This window comes from Podarcis raffonei, chromosome 17 (genome assembly GCF_027172205.1).
Source record: "Podarcis raffonei isolate rPodRaf1 chromosome 17, rPodRaf1.pri, whole genome shotgun sequence".
Lineage (NCBI taxonomy): Eukaryota > Metazoa > Chordata > Lepidosauria > Squamata > Lacertidae > Podarcis > Podarcis raffonei.
The window spans coordinates 34,411,972-34,437,367 of NC_070618.1; the positions used below are offsets into that span (position 1 = coordinate 34,411,972).

The 25,396-nt window shown below is 47.4% G+C and overlaps 1 protein-coding gene across 5 annotated transcripts in view; it reads right to left on the bottom strand.

Annotated features, from left to right (window-relative positions):
* Positions 1 to 1,945: 1,945 nt before the first annotated feature.
* The window catches only part of CC2D1A (coiled-coil and C2 domain containing 1A), a 48,704-nt gene continuing 25,253 nt past the window's right edge, over positions 1,946 to 25,396 (bottom strand). For 4 of the 5 annotated variants that reach the window (XM_053370329.1, XM_053370328.1, XM_053370326.1 and 1 more), the window contains 15 exons: positions 24,807 to 24,929; positions 23,764 to 23,822; positions 22,509 to 22,625; positions 21,643 to 21,716; positions 18,914 to 18,972; positions 18,072 to 18,123; positions 15,734 to 15,833; positions 14,598 to 14,688; positions 12,886 to 13,017; positions 11,061 to 11,116; positions 8,080 to 8,146; positions 6,489 to 6,615; positions 4,986 to 5,062; positions 4,744 to 4,791; positions 1,946 to 3,287 (listed from right to left, as the gene is read on the bottom strand). In XM_053370329.1, the coding sequence (XP_053226304.1) occupies positions 3,267 to 3,287; positions 4,744 to 4,791; positions 4,986 to 5,062; positions 6,489 to 6,615; positions 8,080 to 8,146; positions 11,061 to 11,116; positions 12,886 to 13,017; positions 14,598 to 14,688; positions 15,734 to 15,833; positions 18,072 to 18,123; positions 18,914 to 18,972; positions 21,643 to 21,716; positions 22,509 to 22,625; positions 23,764 to 23,822; positions 24,807 to 24,929 (1,203 nt within the window). In that variant the 3' untranslated portion in view covers positions 1,946 to 3,266. Of the gene's footprint in view, positions 3,288 to 4,743; positions 4,792 to 4,985; positions 5,063 to 6,488; positions 6,616 to 8,079; positions 8,147 to 9,395; positions 9,717 to 11,060; positions 11,117 to 12,885; positions 13,018 to 14,597; positions 14,689 to 15,733; positions 15,834 to 18,071; positions 18,124 to 18,913; positions 18,973 to 21,642; positions 21,717 to 22,508; positions 22,626 to 23,763; positions 23,823 to 24,806; positions 24,930 to 25,396 lie in introns of those variants that run through there. The other variant, XM_053370331.1, reaches the window with a different exon arrangement.

The window sequence follows — 25,396 nt, forward strand, 5'->3', positions numbered from 1 at the left end:
GTAGCCGCTGCCAGCCTTCACCTTTTATTCTCGTTTTTTTTTTTTTACACAAGAAAGCCGCCTCTTCAGCGCATGCGTGGCAGCCTACAAGCCAGAGAACGTCTGCCCTCTAGCGGCGGCGCGGCCCCCGATGAATTTGAGTTTGACACCCTGCTCTACAGTATGCCCTGTCTGCTTCTCTAAGGTGCAGGACTCAGCTACAGCTTTTCAGGTCGAGAGAGACAAGATGAAGATACAAGACTTCTCCAATTCTAGCTACTTCTGGAGCCTGATCTTCAATGGATCTGTGTTTAGCCTAGGGCTAAGCAACGGCACTGGCAAAGCTGAAGTCTCTGTGGACTAGGACCAAAGAGGCAGCCAAGGCTAGCTAAAGGTATTTGCGTGCCCCTGCTTGGCTCCCGTTACTTGGAAACACAGTTGCTTAGGACAACGCAAGCATCCGCCAGGGCACCTATGTTCTACTCCTCCTTCTGCCTTGCTCCTCAAACAGGTGCACCCAAACCATCCCTGTTGGGTGACAGAGGTGTTACCTAATCTAGACAACCAAGTTTATCCCTTAGAGTAAATGCAAACTTGTTTCCTGCGTGTCACAAGCCCCAGCGCCGGTCCAGCTCTTCTTCGCAAGGGAGGAGATGAATAGAATCCATCACACAGAACCAGCGGGCAGCTTCTGGATGCCCCACATGGGCAAATGTTTGAGTAAATCTCAAGATAACATGGGGAGGGGAGGCTCCATAGTTAAGAAACTGGGTTTTGCGCCCAGATTCATCACAAGCCTTTGGTTTCCCCTGTAGAAAGGCCAGGCAATATCACCCTAGCCAGGATCACATGAGTCACAGCTGGAACGAGAGGGAATCCATGTAGGGAATCAGGAAAGACTTTATTCATCCTGAAAGTCAACGTCTACCTGCTTTTCAAGGCCACCCTCCTCTCTCTGTCCTCCACACAATCTCATCTCACTTGAAACTAATGTTGGCTTAGTGGATTGTGCTAGGGCTTTTGTGGGGGGCGCAGTTTGCACCTTACTTGCAGATTGCTGGGAAGCAAGAGATGTTTCAGTTTGAAGTGAGAAGAGGGATGACTTGCAAGATTCCACATGAATGACCGTCTCATTGCCCAGACGACCCAATCAACACAACCCAGAAGAAAATGAGGTTTCAACAAGGTTTATTATTGGTGCAAGATTCCAGTACGTCTTTTTTACAGAGGTTTTTAGAACTCCCCCCACCCTAAAAACTTTATATATTTATGTCACTCCAAGAATAAAATAAAAGCCGTAACACAGTCAGATTCATGGCCTCTGGTTTTTAGCATTGGCTTTCAACGCCTCTGGCTGAGCAACAACCACGGAGGTAGGCACTTGTATAAAAATCCAATTTCCCTAATACCAAAGAGGGGGTGGTAAGAATGGGGTCAGGAAAGAAAGGCTGCCTGGAGCATTTGTTTCCCTTTATCGTTCCTCTGTCCAGGGACGTGAGAAGTTAAATTTTGGTTTAAAAAGGAATTGGGCAGGGGCAGGAGTGCAAGATCTCACCCGCAGCTCGTCACCTCATCCATCCTGAGCAGCAGCAACCCTGAGTTAATTTCTTACCCTTTAAAACGTCTTTAACCTAATATAGGAAACAGAGCACTTTCATAAAAGGTGACATTTCCAGCTGCCCAAGGGGAGCCCAGACCCCCCACAAGGCCACACCAATGTGTCCCAGTGCAGAAAGAGGACACCCCACAGACTACAGCAGCATGCATCCCCCAACTGGAGGGACTACAGAGAAGATGCGGGATACTCCATCCAACACGCCAAGAAACTGGCAATTACTTAACACCACCCCCCACCAGGAATGACACATGGTCCGGGCCAGGGGCCAGCACAAGCCCTGCTCCAAGCTGCAGCCAATGGACTGTGCCCCACAAGTCTTTGCACACCAGAACAGAGCTGGTGCTAGTTGTCAACAGGCTGCTGATAGGGGACAGAAGCCTCTTCTATGTTTTTGGGAGGTCAAAGGGAAGGGGAAGTCTCCCTCGGCAGTCTCTTATGCTGTTCTCTAGCAGGGGCAGGTAGTCTCAGCCCAGTGTTTCTTCCTTTGGCAGCCCAAAGGCAGTAACATTAATTGCAATGATAATTTAAAAAAGCAGGCAGCCCTCTCAGATCAAGACCCAGCAACAGTCATTGAGCTCGGACATTTTTCTTACTTGGAAATGGGCCGCACAGATAGCAGGGGCAGGTGCTGGCCAAGAAGGATGCCCCCTTTGCAGGGTCTTCCACCATAGGCACCTGACGGAACCCAAAGTAGGTTCAGAGGCTGGGTTCTCATGGGAGCCGGCAAGCAAGGCGTCACGCCAGCATCCTGCTAGGTCCTCTTGGCCACTCAGGAGGGATCAGGACAGTTAAAAGCAGCGAGCTATTAGCTCTCTACAGCCCCCAAAGAAATAAACCCATAGAAGGGCAAACAAGCAGAGCTCAGAGAGGTGAAGGTGCAAAGTGCCTGGTGCAAAGGAGTGGAGGGGCAGCAAAGGGGGCAGGCAGCTGAGTGCAGACCACATAGGCTGGGGGATATACTAGAAGGTGCCAAATTCCTAAATGAGTTAATTCGGTGCATGTTGAATAATGTGGGGCCTTCTCCTCTCTGGGGCTGAGGAGGCAAGACACTCTGAGCACATCTGCAGTGCAAGTTTAAGACAGCTGCAAGCTTCTCTCTTGCTGACACAATAACTCTGGACAAAGGTACTCTGGGCACCGAAGTTCCATCAAGGGGCTTGTCTACTCAGCACTCTCTCAAAACTATCACTTGCAGGTTCCTATGTGGTGGGGAGCCATTGGAGCTAAACCTGTTTCAAGCTGTAAATGAAGATGCACCCAGCAGCTGCCGCTAGAGCAGCTGGGAGAAGAGCGAGGGAGGGGGATTCTTTCCCTTCTCCCTGCTGAGAAAGTGGCTCATTATGGACCTTGGGGAGTCTGGGCTGAGCCTGAGGACACAGTGCCAAGGCAACCATCACACGGATTGTCTCCAGCTAGCAGTGTCACGTGACCTGCCCCACTGATGGGGAAACTAAAGGAGTCTCCATTCATTCTTATTTACCCAGCGAAGGCTAGAAAGAGCCCACTGCCAGAGGTGCTTTGCAGCATTGCCGGTCCATCAGCATACATGGTGCCCTCCCCACCCCGCTCTCCAAACCCCCGTTCTCCTGCAGCGGGGAAAAGGCCACGTAGGAAGAGAGCAGTTGCTTGACCCGGCGATTCCAAGACTTCCACATTTCCGCCGCTTTCTTCATTTGCGAAACTTCTGCAGCTGGAAGGCAAATGGGTTTGCCAGTCAGTGCTTCTGCCACCATGGCCTCTTTCAGGAAAAGGAAGGGCACAAGCCAGGGAAGGGGAACCTGCGGCAGCCCTCCAGGTGCTGTCGGGCTTCCAGCACCTGGCCAGCAGGGCCAACGGTCAGGGATGGCGGGAGCTGTAGGCCAGCAACACCTGGAAGACCACAGGACCCCCAGCCTTGGCACCAAGAGCACCATTGATTGATTCTGGACATTTATAGATTGCCCTCTCATCAAATTTCCAGGGTGGGTCACAGAAAAAGAAAGCAAAGCTGCATACTGTTGAGTAACAAGCAGCTAATAAGTCTAATTAATCATCATAAGCTGCCAGCCAGAGCTTCTTGGAGGAAAGGGGGTGAATATATGAAGTAAATCAATAAAAACAGTGAATGTTGCAATGCAGATCTCAAAGCAGCATAACAAAACAACATCAACAGAATCCAATTAAAACTAAGAAGCTTAGAACAATAAGACGCCAAAGAGACAACAGCATCCTAGGTGCCAGGAGCTCCCTCTGGGAAGAGCATGCTAACACTGGGGGCCATTACGGAAAAGGCCTTTATCCCTTTACTTCCCATGTCAGTGGCACCCATAGAAGATCTTAATATGCAGGTACACATGGAGATAGGTGGTGGATCCCGTAAGTCACCTGGTCCTAAGCTGCCAAGGGCTTTAAAATGAGAACGTTCAAGTCATGCAGTCCTTAACATTGGGAGAGGTGGAGGAAACATTCTGAATCATGAGGATCTATGCCTACGGAGAGAGACAACAGAAGGGGGAACAGGGCGCCTCAGTCCACAGAGCACTCTGCCCAAAAGCGATTTGGGAAACGAACCACCTAGAGAGGCGGCAGCGCCAAACAAGCCAGAAAGTTCCAGCTGTGTGCTGCTGCAGGTGCTCAATTTGACGGCAGTGCTTAAAATCATTCCAGAAAGCTCTCCCAGGGCTCGTCCAGACTTTCTGTTGCACCATGCTTTCCAGGCACAGGTTTGCTCTTTAAAACTCCACGTTCAAGCGATTTTCTTTCTTTTTTTGTCCAGGCATTTCCTCTGGGGAAATCCACATTTTACAGCTGAATTGGAGCAAGTGGCAATGGAGTTTTCTGCAGATTACCACTTGCTCCAATTCAGCAGTAAAATGTGGGTTTTCCTGGGGAAAGTGCCGGGACAAAAATAAAAAACAAACCAAAAATGCTCGGACACGAAGCTTTAAATCCCAGACCTGTGCCTAGAAACATGGCAGAAGAGGCAGTCTGGATGAGCTCTCAGTGACCCTACAAAGGCCAGGGGATCGATGAAGGCAGGACCAGTTTGGGAAAAGCTCCTCTGGTCCCCACAACTGACTCATTCAGCCTGCTTTGACTATTCTAGTGGGAGGTGACTGGGTGAGAACAGCAGAAACAACAGCTTGCGTGACAATAAGCACACTCACCTCGCCCTCAACCAGATTGCGCTTGTAAAGGGCATCCTTGGCTGCATCCTGCCAAATAAACACACACAGCAGGCAGTTAAGTAGATACAGAGGCTCTCGTTGCACCAGGCAGGGTGCTCCTTTAAGCAGGCAGGCACTGGTGCAACCAAGAGGCTTTAAAAAGGGGACCTGAGGTCTTTGCTCCCCCACCCCACCCCATCTAGAAGTAAAATGGAGTGGATGGGGGGACTGAGGCACCATACCCGCTTTCCTTCACTGCCAAGGCGCCGTGCTGCCTCTGTATACCACTGCTGGTACCGCTCCAATTGGGTCAGGTATTCTGTGGAGTAAAGATCAGACATGACTAAGGAACAGCTCCGGTGTCCAACTGCATTCCCTTCACCTCTACCCCCTCCAACCCCAGAGGTTGGGACTCTGCCTCCTTCCTTGTGATGCAGTGTTTTGGGAGAGCTAAAGAATTAATACTCCAAGGGCTTAGAGATGCAATCACAAACTGCTGAGATCAAGATCTGTCAATCTAACAAATTGTATGCTTTTTTTTATTATTCCATTGCATCCATCCCTGCCAAGATATCTGGTAGATTTGCCAAATGTTAAAATGAGGGTAGTCTTTGCACAGGCAAGACTAAATGTCCTTCCGTTAGCAGATTGGATGGGCCGACATAAAGGAATTCCTAAGAAGGATAGAATTTGCAGCTGCAACTCTGTGTCAATAGAAAACATAACTCATGTACTCTTTCAATGCCCTTTTCATAATGATCTTAGAAACAATTATATCCACCCGTTGTTGAGATCGCAGAAGGGAAAGACATCCCTTGCAAAGACCTGTTTGTTGTTGTCTGATGTAGAGAGGGATATATCCTTTAGAACACCCAAATTTCTTTCCAAGGCTTTACAAATTTGTGTAATAAAACTTAACGGGGGGGGGGGGGGAGGGATGAGAAATGATTTATCCCGTGAAGGTCGGGGAGCAGAAATGTAAACTACTATTATTAGCAGTATTCTTATTCTTGTTATTTTCATGTGTGCAACAGCTGCTCGCTAAACACAATAAATCAAACTACAGTGGTGCCTCGCAAGACGAAATTAATTCGTTCCGCAAGTTTTTTCTTCTTGCGAGTTTTTCGTCTTGCGAAGCACGGTTTCCCATAGGAATGCATTGAAAATCAATCAATGCGTTCCTATGGAGACCGTCCGGGGACAGAGGGGAAGCGCCGCGCGCCTTCCCCTCTGTCCCCTCTTTTGAAGCAAGGGGTGGAGGGGAGAAGATCGCTTCTCCCCGTTGCCGCCCCTTGGTTCAAAAGGGGTCCAGGGACAGAGGGGAAGGCGTGCGCGCCTTCCCCTGTCCCCAGAGATTGCGGGGCTGGCAACGGGGAGAAGCGATCTTCTCCCCGCCGCCCCTTGCTTCAAAAGAGGTCCGGGGACAGCGGGGAAGACGCGCTGTGCTTCCCCACTATCCCCGGAGCTTGCGGGGCAAGCTTCGTTTTGCGAAGCAAGCCCATAGGGAAATGCGTGTTGCGAAGCGGCTAAGAAAACGAAAAACTCCTTCGTCTAGCGAGCTTTTCGTCTTCCAAGGTGTTTGTCTTGCGGGGTACCACTGTAAACTGAAGCCCCTCAATGAGCACTTCCTGCTAAGGCAATTTAACACACCAATTCAATATGAACCGTCAGAGAAAGGGGGGAATATTCACTTGCTCAAGCATTGGGAATGGGGCCTTCATGGCTGGGCTTTCATCACAAAGTACCTTTCATGACTGCAGGGCCTCCATGCTGAAGCTGGGACTTCTGCCACTGGATCATCCGTATAACGTTCTGGTGCTGCTCCACTAGGTCGTTAGGAGGTCGTTGGCCAACTTGTTTGTATCCTGCCATCTGCCAGCAAAGGAAGGAGGGTTTGTGTACGTTCTCAGGGAAAGGACAGAGCACTCAACTTTGGGGGTAAGAAGTGGACCTTCTGGGACTAAGTTCTGTCTGGCTGACAAGTGCATGCACAGGCTGAGAAAGGGCTTTTCCAGGGCCACAGCAACTGTGAGCAGCACACCTGAACAGGTGACTAAGAGAGAGTCGGTCACCTGAGAGATCCGGCCACATAAACACAGAAGAAAGGCAAGACTTCACCATATGAGTTTGCCACACAACACTTCTCTTTTAAATTGGACCAGAGTCTGCAGGCCTCAGGGGTGACTCCTTCTGCAGAATGAAATTAAAGGCCAGATTTCTTTTTTCTAAAATAAAAAGGTAGTTTATGAAGCTGAAGCAGGCAAAAATAGCCCAGAGAGAGCAAAATACAAGATTCTTCCAGTCGACTGCCCTTTTAGTTGTTTGTTACCCAGCCGAGACAGGAATGCCAAGCAGGGCCCAAGGGTTATGAGGGTTGGGAAGAAGACATCGTTTTAGGTCATTTTGAAAGGGCATCACTCACACATTCTCTAGAGATTTGTCTTGTCCAACCTTGGGTGTTTTTGCTGTACTGTAACACTTCAGCTGACTACTGCACTACTAAGGTAAGCAGATTTTAAAATCATAAGCATTATACGCTGCCCTAAGGAAGCACAGCAACTTTGAGACAGGGCTGAGATTTCTGAATGAGCTTCCTGCCCCTCCTGCAACCAGTAGCTTTGTAAGTTAGACATTCTTAGTGCCTTCAGCCCAAGTACAAAATGTCTCAGTCAGTTTGCAGGAGTCAAGATTCAATGTTTGCTTGCAGTTTTCCTCCCAGCAACCTCGTGCCTTCTTCTTTTGAGGGACAATGAACACAACTGTTCAGAACGTAAGACATACCAGTGTCTCACTTGTCAAACTTGTGTCTCCTGTTTCCTCCCATCCTTTTGTTGTCCATTGCACAGTCTCAAGATTTGTCTGCAAGCACCTTGAGGTGGAAGGGACGTGGGTGGCACTGTGGGTTAAAACACAGAGCCTAGGACTTGCCGATCAGAAGGTCGGCGGTTCAAATCCCCGTGACGGGGTGAGCTCCCGTTGCTTGGTCCCAGCTCCTGCCAACCTAGCAGTTCGAAAACACGTCAAAGTGCAAGTAGATAAATAGGTACCACTCCGGCGGGAAGGTAAATGGCGTTTCCGTGTGCTGCTCTGGTTCGCCAGAAGTGGCTTAGTCATGCTGGCTACATGACCCAGAAAAACTGCGGACAAATGCCGGCTCCCTCGGTCAATAAAGCAAGATGAGCGCCGCAACCCCAGAGTCGGCCACGACTGGACCTCTTGGTCATAGGTCCCTTTACCTTGAGGTGGGGGCCTGCCTTTTGGCCAATGTTACGCTGAAGCACCATGTACACGGAGATGCTGGAATTAGTAACTACTGCCCTGATAAACTTTACTGACCTTTTTCTCCAGCCTCTCCTTGTCAAAAGCGAGGACATTGAAGCTGTGCAGAGTGCAGACAGGCTTGCTGCAAGGAAAGAAAGTGCAGCATGGTTAACCTCAGAAGAGGCCAGGAGCAGAAACACAGCACAGAAAATGAGGCAGAGGCAAGCAGGCAACCACCATCTGGAGAAGCAGATATGGATTGGGTGTGTGCCTGCCAACTTCACGCCCAATCAACAAAAGCACAGCTGACTCCTGCCAAGGCAGGGGGGCAAGAACCAGGCACATCAGCTGCAGCAGAGCCCCCTAGCTTGGGGACCAGAGTTTGGCGGGCAAGCAGACTGAATTGCTGCCCAGGATCCCTCAGGTCCTAGATTCAGGACCTGCTGTGGGTTTCTTCCTGACAGCCCTGAGAGAAAAGGCAGCCCAGCACGCACACAGGGACACTCCTGATCAGACCTGTTGGCAGGCAGTGTGCTAATTTCTCATTTGCTAGAATGCCACAGGACAGGTTTTAAAGGACCACAAGAGCAAGATGAATGGGGTTGGGTTGGGTTTGAAGATTGACTGGCCAAAGGAGCAAGGAAAGCTCTGAAGTTTCATGCCCGGTGCTGTTTCTCATGTTGTTCTCAACCCAAGACAGACAAATCTAGTCTGGTAAACAGCTACATGGCAGATTTGAGGCAAGAGAGACACTCTTTGTCATTTGCATTCAGAACAAGAGAACCTTCCAGGCAAGCGTTCTGCCTTACACCTTGGCCTCAGCACCCCCTTTTCCTTTCAGAATGCCTCCAATCGCAGTCAGGAATCTTCCTTGCTAGCCGGTTGGTCCTGACTTCTCTCCCATCTTAGGCCCTACCCCTGGGAACAAGAAACTCTGCCCTTGTTGCAATGCCTGCACAATGCCCTAGTGCTGCTCTGCCTGTTCCTCAGGCTCTTTGTTTCTCAACCCTACAGGAAATGCCAGGCTGTTATCAGACCAAAAATCTATCCTGCTAGATTTCCTGTTTGTTTTGAGTGGTGCCATCCAGATTGCACAGTTTCACAAGAAAGGCACGGTCTGTCCAGGCCGCTCTTGAATGCCAGTTCGAGACATCTTTCTCTCTCCCTGCTCCTCCAGTTACAGGAGAGGCTTTTGGCTTTGGCTAACTGGGAGGAGGCCCTACCATGAGAAAAGTTAGCAAACTGTCTCAATCCATTGATTCAGGGCATCATTATCAGAGCGGGAGACAAACCAACCTGTAGTATGTGGCACAATCCACCTTCATGCCCTCCTACGTGAGCCCCACAGAATGGGACCTGAAAGAGGCACAGCAGTCTCCCATGTTACTCAATGGAAAGGGAGGTGTCCTTTGGACCTCCTGCCTCAGGCACCAAAATCTCTTGGGTTGGCTCTGGGCTCATTATTCACTGTGCAAAACTGTACCTGTTCTTTCGAAGCTTTAACTACTTTGCCTTCCTGCCAATTGCCACAAAACCTTTTGTGCCCATACAACCTCCCAGAGCTCTTTGCCCTCTCTAGTTGTCCTACATTTCTTTTCTTGTCCAGAGCCGGCAGGAGCAAACCATTCTCTGTGCAAGGGAGCCTTCGAGGCCTGAGAGAAGGAAGGTCCAATCAGAGCTGGCTTGGCTACAGCAGGGAGCAGATGGATGTTCTGGAAGGGAAATTAGAAGAGACTATCAACAGCCACTGGCAGAGCAAAAGGTGCTGGGCTGGACACCTGCCTCTGTGCACACCATCCAACTGTCCATCATGCTCCCTTAACACGGAATTCAGATATCAAAAACCCTACATGGTGGTAACTGGTGTGGTTTGGTGGGCAAAGCACTGGACAAATCTGGGAGACTTGCTTATGGGCTTCTCAAAGGCATCTATCTATCTGGCTGGCCCCTGTGGCAAAGAAGATGCTGAATTTGTTAGGGCTTTGTCTGATTCAGCAGCAAGACTCTTCTCATGCTTTGTCTCAGCCACTGACTCATTGTGTGGCCTTGAACAAACTTCTTCACTTACTGCCTCTGCTCTCTCTACTTTACAGACGCTAGCTGAGGCTTGGAGCTTCCCCTGCCCTGTGTGCCAACTTTAGAACAGGTATGGTTCTTATACACTCTCCTAAGGCACTAAGGGCCTACGCAAAGAGGCTCTTGTGGCATCAGAAGATCCATTACAAAACCCTCACAAGAAGCTACATTGCCACTTTTGACAACCTGGGCTATTCAATTCCTGTTTATTCACAAGTCTCAGTAGCCAAGAACAATGCAGCAGATCTGTATGGTCACGGCAAGCTGTCTCCTCAGCAGAACTGCTATTTGACGGAGGCCTTTCTATCAGAAAGTCGGACCAATATCATGCAGCGTTACGCAGTCAGGAGAGCAGAATTGATCCATGAGGTGCAATCCACCAGGAAGGTCTTCTGCACAAGTTAAACGAAAATGAACTACAGTGGTACCTCGGGTTAAGAACTTAATTCGTTCTGGAGGTCCGTTCTTAAGATGAAACTGTTCTTAACCTGAAGCACCACTTTAGCTAATGGGGCCTCCTGCTGCTGCTGCTGCTGCATGATTTCCATTCTCATCCTGAGGTAAAGTTCTCAACCCCAGGTACTATTTCTGGGTTAGCGGAGTCTATAACTTGAAGCGCCTGTAACCTGAAGCGCCTTTTTGTTAAAATAATACTCAGAGCTGTTTCCAAATAAAACTCATGCCAACAGGGCTTACGCAGGAGAACTTCCTGGTTAACTGTGACCTCCAGGTCAGATTGTCCTGTCTTTCCCCACCCTCTTGCCCCCAAAACACTCAAAAGCAGCCCCCTGAAGCAGGCACACCTGCCCTACTGCTTTTTTGTGAGATGCCTTGGGCCTTGCATTTGCCTTCTTGAGCCGAGAGCGAAGTAAGAAAAGAATGAAAAGGAGAGCGGAAGGACAGGAGTTAAGATTTCCCCACAGATTATGCATGGAGCTAACTCTCAGGAGACCCCAGCAAAAGCACAAGAACATACATACCTACTGCCCACATCCTTCCCAGGAGCTATTGCCGGCTTGGGTTTGGGAAGAGCAACCTGGGTGAAGAAAACAAATACTGTTTTACTCCTGTATGTCTGGCATAGCCACATTTATTTCAACAATGCAAGACTGGTCAAGGTTTTCAGTCCACTTTCCAGAGGCGGGGTGGGGAGCTGACAGCAGAGACCAGGACATGATCAGGGTTATGAGCCTGCCAAACAATTCTATGAAAGTGTAGAAAAGTCATAGCACACGGTATTGTCTACAGAGTTTGGCTCCCTAAGAATCTCAGCTTTCATTTGGGTGGGGGAGGAAGCCCTTATGAATTGTGAAGACCTAGCTGAAACTGTGTGGGACACATTGGGCTAGTGATTTTGGGTATAATATCCAACTTTCATCTTGGGAAAAGTTGTGGGGAGAAGAAATAAAATTTACAGCATGCTGTGCGTTGAAAGAAAATCACATGAAAATGATGTACCGTTGGTATCTAACACCAAGTAAGATTGCAAAAATGTATAAAACTAAATCAAATATATGTTGGAAATGTACAGTAAAGAGAAAGAAGGTACTTTTTTCCATATGTGATGGCCATGTTGTAAGGTAAAAAGCTTCTGGGAAATGATTTATAATGAATTAAAGAAAATGTTTAAAAATACATTTGTTAAAAAACCAGAAGCCTTTCTTTTAGGTTTAGTAGGGGAAGAAGTAGCAAGAGAAGATAAAAGACTTTTTATGTATGCAATGACGGCAGCGAGAATGCTACTGGGAAGAAGAAGCATTACCAACAAAGGAAGAATGGCAAACAAAATTGATGGATTATGCAGAAATGGCGAAACTGATGGGGAAGATCAGAAACCAAGAAGATCAAGTATTTGTTAGAGACTGGAGTACGGTAAATTTATAGTTTACTTGAAAAACCACTGTAAGCTGTTAAAAACATTGGTAGCGTTGTAATGACATTTGTAATGTGAAATTGACTATGATAAAATAGGGATACATAATAGTTGGAAAAATTATAATAAGCAAAAAAAAAAATTTAATTTAAGAACCCATGGAAGGGAAGTCGGAAGGTTCAGGGAACTTTGTAATTGGATATATGTGAAAGATAATATGTATAAAAATGTGAAAACTAATAAAACTTTACTATTTTTTTTAAAAAAGAAACTGTGTGGGACAATGGCTGGTGAAATCTGAGGGGTCAGAGGTTGGGATGTCAGTGCTCTGCAGAATTCCTTGCCTCACCTCACCAGCAAACTCAGAATAAAACATGCAAAATAGTTTACAAGCGCAAAATAAATTACTTAAAATATTTGCCAGATTTGTCCAGGCTGCAAATTGCCCTCCCCCCCTCGTTTAATATATTTTTTTAAGCAGACAGTATGCACAGGGCTGGACAATCATCTGCCTCTTCCCATCACAATATGCTGCTCCTGTGGGCAGGAAACCAGCATCTGAATAGCAACAATTGCTGGAGACATTTCAAGCCACGCTTAGTCATTAGCCACGCTTTTGGCCCACATCCATTTCTGAAGAAACCAAAGTTGGGACTCTGGTAACACAGCTGAAATTCATTTCTCGAAAAGAAAACGGAGCCACAGAAACGAGGTGACGGAAGGGGCACAGTCGGCTGGATACCCTCTAGGATGAGCACTAACCACAGATTCCATATGGTTCATATTCTTGCCAGCCTCAGCTGAGCAAGGGCTTGGGCACAGGGCCAGAACCTTTGCAAAGCCACACTCAGAACAACTTTTCGGGTGCCACCCAGACCAGCTTTGCTCTAGATGGAAAGCTTCTGGGACACAGAGAACAGCTTGGCTCTTACTGGTGGCATCGTGAGGGGGTCAATGACCAGCCACTTCTCCGTCGTCGTCTCCAGTTGCTGGGAGGTCAGCGGCTCTCTCAGACGCACAATGACTTCCAGCTTGCCCCCTGTGGGCCGCCGACCATCCAAAAGCTAGGCAGAGAAAAGAAAAAGAGAGAGACGCCCCAATTAGTGTGAAGCCACAACACTCTGAACTTCTCCCCGCCAGCACCAAATGCGTCCCGCTCATGGTTCACACTTGTCAATCTGTACGGCAGAACGAAGCAGCCTGTTCCTTTTGGCCCTCGGGGTGCTGAGGGAGGAGCTGGCATCTCTGTCTTTTCGACTACGTGGCAGATGGCAAACCAAAGCCTGGAGAAACTGCTCTCTCAAGTTCCACAGGGAGGCTGGCTGAGGAGGCAGCGAAGGCTAGTTCAGAGGTCTAATCCAGGCCACTCATTTAGTCACAATCATATAGAGGTGCATATGGAGTTACAGTGAGGGGGGGAAAGTATCCCCTGCTAAATTTGCCCGTTTGTCCTCTGACGAAGAAATGACCAGTCCATAATTTTAATGGTAGGTTTACTGTAGTTGTGAGAGACAGAATAACAACAGGAAAAACCCCAGAAACCCAGAAGACAAAAGTCAGAGATTGATGTGGGGTTTTCCTGTTGTTATTCTGTCTCTCACAGCTACAGTAAACCTACCATAAAAAATATGGACTGGTCATTTCTTTGTCAGGGGGCAAACGGGCAAATTTAGCAGGGGATCAAATACTTTCCCCCCTCACTGTAAAAAACAACAACAACATTTAGAAAGATCAACATTCCTGAGGTCCTCCACTTCTGAAAAATGCAATTGGGCCTTGAAATGTTTTTGAGGTGATGGGTTTTTGGTGGATGTGTGGATACCTCCCTTAGCAGCTAATTGCATTGGTGGTGTGAACGTCTGTCAATTTCTCAGGAGGAATGTTTTTAGCAGTTATCATCTCAGGAAGATCTTCAAAATGGGACCTTATCCAAAAGCCTGCCTGCTGTCAGCTGCTTAGAGCATTCTGCAAATGCAATATTTGTGTGTGTGCTATATGGGGTTTTTTTGTAATCCTCGTTTAAATGTTCAGTTGGCAATCCTCATGATAGCTTGTTTACTTTCTTCCAAACTTATTCTCATTAATAAACGGTTGTCACAGTCCTTTTAGCACTTTTTGTGGCCGTTATATAGAACTGTGGCCTTGCCCGTGATTTCACATTTAACTTCAGTACATAAGGCACTCCTGATGCAATAGGGATGCTGAAATGGGTGTGCCACTCCCCAAGACATGCTGAGCCCAAGGCCTTGAAAGGCAGTGACATTTCTTCCAGCAAGCATCACAAAGGCATGGTCTGCGGTGAAAGCAAAAGTCTGATTTCACTCTAGCCTCTCTCAGTTCTGCTAGAGCAGGGGCCAGTCCACTGTCCCTCAGACCTTGTTGGGGGGACAGACTATATTTTTGGGGGGGGGGGGGAATGAACGGATTCCTATGCCCCACAAATAACCCAGAGATGCATTTTAAATAAAAGCACACATTCTACTCATGTAAAAACATGCTGATTCCCGGACCGTCCGAGGGCCAGATTTAGAAGGCGATTGGGCTGGATCCGGCCCCCGGGCCTTAGTTTGCCTACCCATGTGCTAGAGGGCTTGGTTTTACATGCACATCATGTCTGAGAAGAAAGGGAAGGATTCAGGCTTACCTCCAGAATCTCCCGAAGCTCGCAAGCTGTCTCCAGTGCATCCAACTTCAATTGTGCAGTTCCAACTACACGGTCAGTTTTGAACAGCCCTCTGGAGAGAAAATGGAAGTAGTAGACTGATGACCTTATTCAGTCACAAATTTCATTCTGGTCTTACTTGCTCCCTTTCAATAAAACTAACACTTAGCCTTTTCAAAATAACCATACCACAAGAACTGCTGCAAGGTTACAGCAGAGTATTCCCAACATTCCTGTAGTAAAACTATTCATAGCTTGGGTGCCTCTTTTCAGCTTAGTTATGGCTTTGAGTACATGTGGATCTGAGCTATACGTTGCCCACCTGTCTTGCCTGTGTGTGTCAATGAGCCAACCTGAGTTTCTTCCTCCCATAACAAACATTTCCCAATCTCACATCCTGGATTTTCTACTAATGTCCTGCCACCACCACATTATAGAAGTGAGACGTGGAAGATGTACCTTGTGTGGAATGAAAGCAACCTTGTCTCAATTGTTTTATCACTCTTTTGATAGCACTCTGAAGCCTGTTTCAGTTAGTACCTCCTTGACCACTAAATATCCTTCCATTCTCCTCCATATTTTTTGTGCTTCTGCCAATAGCCCTGAAAGAATGTGCAATCTCAGCACATTCACAGACACTAAGAACCAAACCACACATTACAAGAAACATCCTGAAATACATAACCGGTACCTGCCATTTTACTTTCTTAAGAAAAAAAATCAAGGAAGGGGCAGGGGGCACGGATCATGACCACCATGTTAGGGAGGGAGGTGTATTCCTTTCCCCCTGCATGCTTCCCCACCAAAAATCCCCAGCTCAAGCTGCTTGCTTCTGAAGGTGTTATTTGACAGGACAATTCCAGAAGGAAGCACAGCAGTTATCCCAACAATATACTATTCTTCTGTGCTTCCTGCATTGCATATTAAAAATACATGTCAGGTTTAATTAAAAGCTCAGCGATTTCATGGAAGAGTTGAAAACGCTCATATTAAAGCTCTCAGGCCACTCAGACATGCAGCTTCCATGTTGAAGGTGGCCCACCTCCAGTCAGTTTGACCACAGCAGGAAGGTCCCGATGGGTTTCTGCCAGCAACAGTCAAACCTCCATTTTGCTCACCCTTTATGGACGACTTCAAACTTGATGCCTTTTGTCTGGATGGCTCTCTTCAGCCCCCGGTGCCCCCGATTAATAAACAGCTTGAACTTCTCTTGGAATTCTGCCAGAGGGAGATACCAAATGGGAAGGTTACTGGGCGGCAGATGAGAGCCAAGAGCAATCATCACTGAAAGAAACAGCCTTGCATTGCTGGAGGGTCCCTGCAGTTTGCTTCAAGCCCCCCCCCCCAAGCTCCTGAGCATTTACACAGTTGTTGTGCACCATTGATATGCCACTGTTCACCCCATCACAAACACCCTAGGTAAAAAAGATAAAAGGTAAAGGACCCAGGACGGTTAAGTCCAGTCAAAGGTGACTATGAGGTGCAGTGCTCATCTCGCTTTCAGGCCGAGGGGCCGGTGTTTGTCGACAGACAGTTTTCTGGGTCTTTTGACCAGCACGACTAAACCACTTCTGGCACAATGGAACACCGTGACGGAAACCAGAGCGCACAGAAACGCCGTTTACCTTCCCGCTGCAGCGGTACCTATTTATCTATTTGCACTGGCGTGCTTTTGAACTGTTAGGTTGGCAGGAGTTAGGACAGAGCAATGGGAGCTCACCCTGGAGTTGAGCCACCAGCCTTCTGACTGGCAAGCGCAAGAGGCTCAGTGGTTTATACCACAGTGCCACCTGCGTCCCTATGCAAGCACTCTATGCACAGGTAAAAGCAAATCGTGGCAGGATCAGGTTGTATAACATTGGACATTGCGATGTTTCGGCAGAACAGCAAACCCCTCCGTTTGCTTCTTGGTTCACCAGAAGCACTTACACTGAGACAGCCAAAGACTGTGCAGTTCTGATGCTGCCACTACTCCTTGCCATCAGATACCCTAAGATGTCAGTCAGCAGATTCTGTAGGAGGGAAAACCTGGCAGCTATCCTCACGCTTTTTCCAGCTTCCCCCAAATCATGCTCACTGTTTCCAAGAAGGAAGTCTGTGCCACAATATACTCCACTAGAGACTTTTACCTTCAAACCTGTTTGCGCTGCAAGCTGTCATATTCACAGAAGCAACTTGCACATAAGGACTGAGAATAAACACTAGAATCCAGGAGCCAATACTTCTTGAAACTAGCAATAGCCCAATGGAGCAAAAGGACCAACCATTTTCCTGATGATGCAGGCTTGCTACTAACAAGTCTTGCGGTATCTCTGGCTGCTGAGCCATCAAAAGCCCTGTTCTTCAACTGGTAGCCTGTAGCAGAGTTTCACACTGCCAAGCTTCTGTGTCGACAAGAGAAGTCTATCCTCACCTGCTCTTCTCCCTGTCATCATCTTTTCTTTGCTGTCCCCCTAAAAGCCTGGCAAGGACATTTACTTCCAATACTGCACAGCTAGCTCAGTGCTTGGGACAAGGGAGGGCCTCAGAAACCAGGCCGGTGATGAGGGTCTGGCATACCCAGACACAGAACTAAGGGACCAGCCCAGTATACCAGTGCTTCGTAGCTCTGTCCAATATCTGACCTGCAGCATCTCCCTCTATCCCAGGTGTGGGGCTGTCCCTGTGACTAAGGGCTAGACCACATGCAGCACTGTATAGGTCACTTGGAAGCCAACCCTTTTAAAAAATATAATAGTATGCAAGTGTAGGGCAGGTTTAGCTCTTCCCTCCCCAGCCACAATCCTGATATTCACCCCCCATTATCCATTTGCCTTTCTGAAGCTAATGGCGGAGAGAATTTTATTAGGATAGGGCTGCCATACATGTGGCGTTTTGTCCTGGATCTTAGTCAAGTCAATTGTAAAAGTGTGGCGGTTTTTTTGTTGTTAAAAGGAAAAAAGAAAAGGAGAAAAACTCAACAATTTTGGGGGTCTTCCTAAAAAAAAGGATTGCAGTAGGGGAGAGAATGGTTGAACCTCCCCTCCTTTGAAGGCTGCAGTTCCCCCTACAACCACACACAGCCTCTAGTACATTGGTACCTGGGTTGTCGAACGGCTTGGCTCCCAAACAAATCGGCTCCCGAACACCACAAACCCGGAAGTAAGTGTTCCGGTTTGCGAATGTTCTTTGGAAGTCGAATGTCTGACACGGCTTCCGATTGGGTGCAGGAAGCTCCTGCAGCCAATTAGAAGCTGTGCCTTGGTTTTCGAAGGCTTCCGGGAGTCGAACAGACTCCCGGAATGGATTAAGTTCGACAACCAAGGTACCACTGTATTAATTTTACTTACAAGAAACACAATACTGATGGGCTTCCTGATAATGTGCTCAGTACTGCACATGTTTTGACTCTGAAGCTGGCAGATGCTCCCCCCCCTTCTTTCTAGCATGGCCTAAAGCTCACAAACATAAATTTACCGGGAGAGTTGGAATTCTTGATCACGTTGGTCTTGTCTTTCTGCGCTTCCTCCTGCAAATACAGAAATGTGAAAAGAAGCAATAAGAACCAGGCGCCTTACTGCCGGAGAACTGATTTGGAGCATTTCAAAGAGACCCCACCACCATCCTCAAAGCAGCTTCACCCATCAGGGTTTTTCGACACCTGCATTACAGGCAGCTGGCTATTGAAAAGGCAGTTTCAAATTGTTACAGTCATACCTCGGGATAAATATGCTTCAGGATAAGTATTTTTGGGTGCGCTCCACAGCGATCTGGAAGTAACGGAGTGTGTTACTTCTGGGTTTCGCTGTTTGCGCATGCACAGACCGTCAAAATGACGTCACGCGCATCCGCGGAAGCGGTGAAACGCGACCTGCGCAGTCGAGTCTTGCATTATGTTCAGGATGCGAACGGGGCTCCGGAACGGATCCTGTTCACATCCCGAGGTACCACTGTATTGTTATTTTTCTTTTTATTAAAATGCCACCCCATATCCATAGATCTCAGGGCGGTTCACAACATAAATACAGTGGTACCTCGGGTTAAGTACTTAATTCGTTCCGGAGGTCCATTCTTAACCTGAAACTGTTCTTAACCTGAAGCACCACTTTAGCTAACGCGGCCTCCTGCTGCCGCTGTAGCACGATTTCTGTTCTCATCCTGAAGCGAAGTTCTTAACCCAAGGTAATATTTCTGGGTTAGCAGAGTCTGTAACCTGAAGCATATGTAACCTGAAGCGTATGTAACCTGAGGTACCACTGTATACAAATGAAGGGGGAATGGATAATTAAAAGTTAACCTATGAAGCAGCCCAAACTCACCGCATTGGGATAGGGGAATTCAAAGCGGACAAATGCATCCAGGTCATTCGGAGACATGCCTGAAGAAGGGAAAAACGAGAGTCAGGAAACATTTTAGGTCAAAAATCTCAAAGCTAAAGGACAAGGAGGAGGGGCTGCTCTCAGAAGGCTCCACATGGAAATCGTCTCAGCCTGGTTCCTTGTATGCAGCCCTTGTAGCACCTGCAAAATCAGGCCTCTCCACAGAAGCCGGGGCACAAGTTTGGCCTTTGCATGACTGCCTCGACCTGCAGTGCCCTGGAAGTCAGCATGTGGGGCAACAGGCCAAGAAGTGGGCAATTCAGAGTAAAGAACACTCTTTAGAAACCACCTTTGGAACGAGTGTTTGCCTATATTACAAAATGAAAGGGGAGTGGGGAGTGAGAGAGAAAGAACAGGCTTCCACAGAATTAAATTCTCTCTCAAATCCAGCCTTTTAGTCTTTCTCCCCTGACAGGTGGGAAGGTGGGGATTTCACAGAATGGGTCAAGGGAAAGGAGAGATGAGAGGAGGGAGGAAGTGCCCTCCCCAATGCACACACACCTGTTTTGGGGGTTGGAAGTACAGTGGTACCTTGGTTCTCAAATGCCTTGGTTCTCAAACAACTTGGAACCCAAACACTGGAAGCAAGTGTTCTGGTTTGTGAACTTTTTTCAGAAGTCGAACATGCTCTGTTTTGAGTGCCACATTCCATTTTGAGTACCACACTTCCGTTTTGAGTGTTACGCTGAGATTTTTGCTATTTATTTTGTGTTTTTGTGGCTCTTTTTATGTGTGTGTGACTGTGTGGAACCCAGTTCAGCTCCTGACTGACTGATTGTGTGACTGCAGTACATTGTTTATTGCTTTCATTTTATGGATTAATGTTCCTGTTAAATTGCTGTTTTAAGGGTTGTTTTTAAAAGTCTGGAACGGATTAATCCATTTTGCATTACTTTCTATGAGAAAGTGCACCTTGGTTTTGGAACGGACTTCCGGAGCGGATTAAGTTTGAGAACCAAGGTACCACTGTACTCAAGAAGCACACAAGATCCCTTCCCTGGCACCCTGGCTGAACACACGACTTAGGAAGGTGGTTGCAGAAGTGGGGGGGGGGGGCTGTGTGCTCCACACAGCCAGCTTCCCAGCTGGCACAGAAATGACCGGGAAGCGGGGGGGGGGGGGAATGCAAGCTTATCAAACAGATTATTCTGATGCCCTGTCTCAGCCAACCACACATCCTGTCTGCTTCACACAGCAGCAGATCCTTGATCTCTCTATAAATTTTTCTCTCCCCTTCCTCTCCTACACAGGCTCTTTGCTACTCCAGTAACCAGATTTCTTCCAGTCTTCTCTTTCCTGATAGGCTCTTTCCCAAGCAGCAAATACCTAAATCACTTTTTAAAACCTTTTAACTTATCGCACAATAATTTGCTCTGGGGCGTGCCTGCGAGGGCTTGGCTTGTAAATCAGTAATAACAACAGGATACTCTTTCTGGCAGTACTTCTGACGGCTACTGAAATTACAAGCAGGCAGGAGAGCCAAGCAGGCAGGATGCAATCACTTTTTATGGGTTTTACTGTCATGTTATTATTGCTTTGATGCTGTTAGCTGCCCTTGAGTTTCCATTAGGAAAGAAAGGCAGGGTATAGACTGAATGAAGAAATGAATAAAATGAGGAGGAGGAGGACGACAACGATAGAGATACAGTCCTTTGTTCAAGATGCCAATCTGCAATGCTATTTTCAAAAGCCACGTTTCTTCCTCCACAGATAGGACAGTGTAATAGTGATTGGGATTAGCTCTGCTCACTTAGACAGTGGCTTCTGACTTCCTCAATAACACACATGGGAACCAAAAATATAAAATTGTAGGAAAAACAAAGAGGAATAAAAGTTCTTTAGCATTCTACAGAACAAACGGGAAGCCTATGGGCCTCCAAATATTGTTGGACTCCAACTTCCATTAACCCCAGTCAACAAGGGGTGATGGGCATTGTAGTCCAGCCATAACACCCATGAGATAGGCACAGCAATGTTAAGAGGGACTTGGTTTTGCACTAGGACAGGGCACAAAGAAATGAACTGGAGAGGGCAGGTCAGCCCTTTTGCCAATTTCAGGGGAGGGGAGAATTCTTAATTTTGAGAATAAATGTTAGAATCGTCTTGCTGCACCAGGCTCAACTATCCCTCTAGCCCAGTGTTTTCGCTCCAATAAGGCCCAATCAGATCCTGCTAGGAAATTCATAAGCAGGGCATTAAAGACAGCCCCCCCCCCCGTTGTTTGTTGTCCCCTTCATCTGATAAACAGAAACCATTTGCTGCTCTGAACAAAAAAAGCCCCACTGGCATAACACTTTGCATAACTACTTGGGGGACATAAAAAAAGAGAAAGGGAAACATCGCATCCCTTCTGCCAACACAAACAATTGTCAATGACTTTGGGAACTCTTCACTACGGTAGCAGGCACCTAACGTTCCGCCTCCCCCCAGTTTGGCTTTAGACCAGAGTAAGGGGACCTTCGAACCTCCATATGTTGCTGAACTTCAGCTCCCCGCCAGCATGACCGATGGTCAGGGGTGAAGGGAGCAGCAGCTCAGCAATACCTGGGGAGTCACAGGCTCCCCCATCCCAACTGCTTTGTCCAACTTACAAGTAATGGTGGCAACAGGCATAGCAACTCCCACCCCCAAATTACGTTTCCAGAAACGGAAGCCGTTTCCCGCATTACCTGGAGGAGCTGGCAGGTTGATTCCTTTCACGACAGAAAGAACCATGTCGTTGCTGTTCAATTCTGGGAAAATCCTGCGAGGGGGGAAAGGAGAGGGCCAGCTTCAACTGAGGTGCCAGGATCTCACCAACACCAAACAAAGCGTCCGACTCCACCCACCTATTCCTACCATTCCAAAAAGAACACTCTGAAAAGGCTTCACGTCTCTCTCTCTCTCACACGCATATAAACATACACGCCATGGGTAAGAGCTGAGGTTTGAAACAGGTCAAGGCCCTTTAATAAATCTTGGTTTGGCCTATGTGGGATTTTAAAAAATCCTCCTTGTTTTTGTTGTGGCTCTGAGAGAACCTACTCCTGCAAAGGAAAAGCCTGATCAATGGCTAGGGACTCAGCTACATGCATAAGAGAGCCAGTGTGGTGTAGCGGTTAAGAGCGATAGACTCGTAATCTGGGGAACCGGGTTCGCGACTCCACTCCTCCACATGCAGCTGCTGGGTGACCTTGGCCCAGTCACACTTCTCTGATGTCTCTCAGCCCCACTCACCTCACAGAGTGTTTGTTGTGGGGGAGGAAGGGAAAGGAGAATGATAGCTGCTTTGAGACTCCTTCGGGTAGTGATAAAGCGGGATATCAAACCCAAACTCTACCTAAACATAAATCGCTTTATATGCGTTATAACACTGTAACACCAGATGGCGCTGTGGAGTCCTGCTTTTCACCAACGGGATTTCCCTGTATGAAGTTTACAGCACATGTAACTGAATTGCTTATTTGATGTGTCTAGATCCGGCCTAGGAAGGAGAGCCCAAAAAGCATTTGGCATCTAGCACTTGGGGCAAACTGCAAAGCAATGGCCCACATACTTGACCACGCTGAAAGTCCGCTGCTCATAGTGATATTTGGGCAGTGGAAACCCCTTGGCGTGGGCTTGCTTTAAGATCTCCATGTTCTTTTTGCAGTCTTCAGCCATCTTCTCAAATCTGGAGAGGGGCAGATCAAAACAGTCAACTTAGTTTACAGGGTGATTCACGGAGTTTAAATAAGTTTTCTTAGCACACTGCAGATAACTTTGAGCCATAAAAGAAGAGCTATGAGAACTTTGTTAAGCATGAAGAAATAGTTGGGAGTAGACGGGATGTGTTGGAAAGCTTCAGCCAATGAGAATTCAGAAAAAGCTGGGATCTTGGTTAAGCAACAGCCCAAAGAATTCAGCACAAGAGAGTTAACTTGGATGCTAGCAAACAGAAGCAGTATTTTCAGAAAACAGCCAAAACTGGAAGCCCTCCAACCGTAACTGACTGGCAGCACACACAGATGTCTGGGAACAAGCTATGTTTTGAGAACAGGGTCAGAAAAATAGAACATTCCATGCAGAACAGCTAGCTTTGCACTAGAGTGCTGGTTATGGATTTCATTAGGCAGTAGCAAAAACAAATTGCGCCATGAACTGAGCAACGTAGCAATGAGCAAAAATGTCATACTATAAAAGTGACGTGTGGAAATGGACTTTAAGAGGAGCAGCATGTGGCAGACATTCTATATTCCCTGAAGGAAGAAATGCATGTAACCTTAAATATAAATCATGAAAGCTTGTTCTACTTGTGACCTTTATTTACCCCCCTCTTCAATGAATTCCCATCACTTGGTTTGGGAATCATCTTGCTTGTTTTAAAACGCAAATGAACCTTTTCAATGACTTGCCTCAGCCTAGATGCAGAAGATACAGGGAACCAGGCAGAGGGCCTTCTCGGTAGCGGCACCCGTCCTGTGGAACGCCCTCCCACCAGATGTCAACGAGAAGAACAACTACTGTACCAGACTTTTAGAAGACATCTGAAGGCAGCCCTGTTTAGGGAAGCTTTTAATGTTTGACAGACTATTGTATTTTAATATTTTGTTGGAAGCCGCCAAGAGTGGCTGGGGAAACCCAGCCAGATGGGTGGTAAGTAAGTAAGTAAGTAAATAAATAAATATCATCATCATCATCATCATCATCATCATTATCACCATCATCTAAGGAGAGTACCTGCTGCGGGTGTTCCTGGCCAACACAGGCCACAGATTTAGCAGAGAGAGCAGAGGAAGGGAAGGGTATTGCTCAGTTGCCATCACACTTACTTGGTAGTTTCTGCGATGTTTCCTAAATGGGTGAACTGCTTGGAGAAACTCATGCACATCTGGAACAAAAAATAAAGGAAAAGGAGGGAGTCACATCAGGAGCAGGCAGGCATGATCCTGGCTCCCTCCCATGGGTCATGCACCTTTGCAGTCAAATGCCTTAAATTCCACCCCTTAATAAGCAAGTTCCAGCCCTTATATGGCCAGAGTATGCAGACTCTCTTCTCCAGGAACCCAGAAGCCACTTGCATCTTTCTTAATATAGCCCATCCATTGCTCATCATTTACTTAATACTCGGGTAGCTGCAGGAAGTCCATACGGGGCCACACCAACAGTCCCTTCTGATGTATATATTCAAACACACATACACACACCTCTTATATGTAAATAGGAGAGAGATGCAAGCAAGAAATACAGCTGCTGCCATTATGTGAGGTTTGCCCCCTCCCTCCCTTGCTGCATCAGACCTACAGTGGTACCTTGGGTTAAGAACTTAATTCGTTCTGGAGGTCCGTTCTTAACCTGACACTGTTCTTAACCTGAAGCACCACTTTAGCTAATGGGGCCTCCCACTGCTGCCACGCCGCTGGAGCACGATTTCTGTTCTCATCCTGAAGCAAAGTTCTTAAACCAAGGTACTATTTCTGGGTTAGCGGAGTCTGTAACCTGAAGCTTCTGTAACCTGAAGCGTATGTAACCCAAGGTACCACTGTATTAGTGTCCGTCTAATCCAATATCCTGTTTCCAACTATGCTCCACCGACCAAATGTTTCCAGGAAGCCCACCAGAAGGGCATGAAGGCCACAGCCCTCCCACCTTATTTCACTCCCAGGATACGGCAGGTGTAACAAGTGTGATGATTTCAATACGAATGATCGACTGCCATCCTCGTATGCCTTGTCGCACATCTGGTGGGGCTTCCAGGAAAAGGAGGAAGAAACCTTTCTAGTTTAAAAAGATAGCCCTGCTCTCCCCGATTCCTTACTAATCTCCTCCAAAAGAGGCTGCAACATCCCTTAAAGCTTGCCTGTGCCCCACTTACCTCATGCTGCTGCCTCATAATTTTCACAAGCTCCATGTACTGGGCAGCTGTTTCTGGGGAGATGTTGGCTCCACGACGCTGCGCAAGTGTGAAGTCTTCCTTGTTCACAGGGGCTTGAGGCACCTGAAGGGAGAAAGTGCGTATTTGGGGGCGGGGGAAGTTAGTACCAGAATGAACCACAACAAAAAGGGCTGCGTCACCTCCATGCACAAAACACAAATCAGCACAGAGTGATCCTCTGCCTGTCAAACAGACCGGGGTTTCCCACAAAGGGAGCTCCCAATCCAAAACTGTGTGGATCTATAAACTGGCTTGAAATGGGAGGCTTGCCTGCTGCCATCATTATACAGTGGTACCTCAGGTTAATAACTTAATTCATTCTGGAGGTCCGTTCTTAACCTGAAACTATTCTTAACCTGAGGTACCACTTTAGCTAATGGGGCTTCCCGCTGCCGCTGCACGATTTCTGTTCTCATCCTGAAGCAAAGTTCTTAACCCGAGGTACTATTTCTGGGTTAGCGGAGTCACCTGAAGTGTCTGTAACCCGAGGTACCACTGTGTATATTTCAGCAAAAGGCAAAAAAACTTTC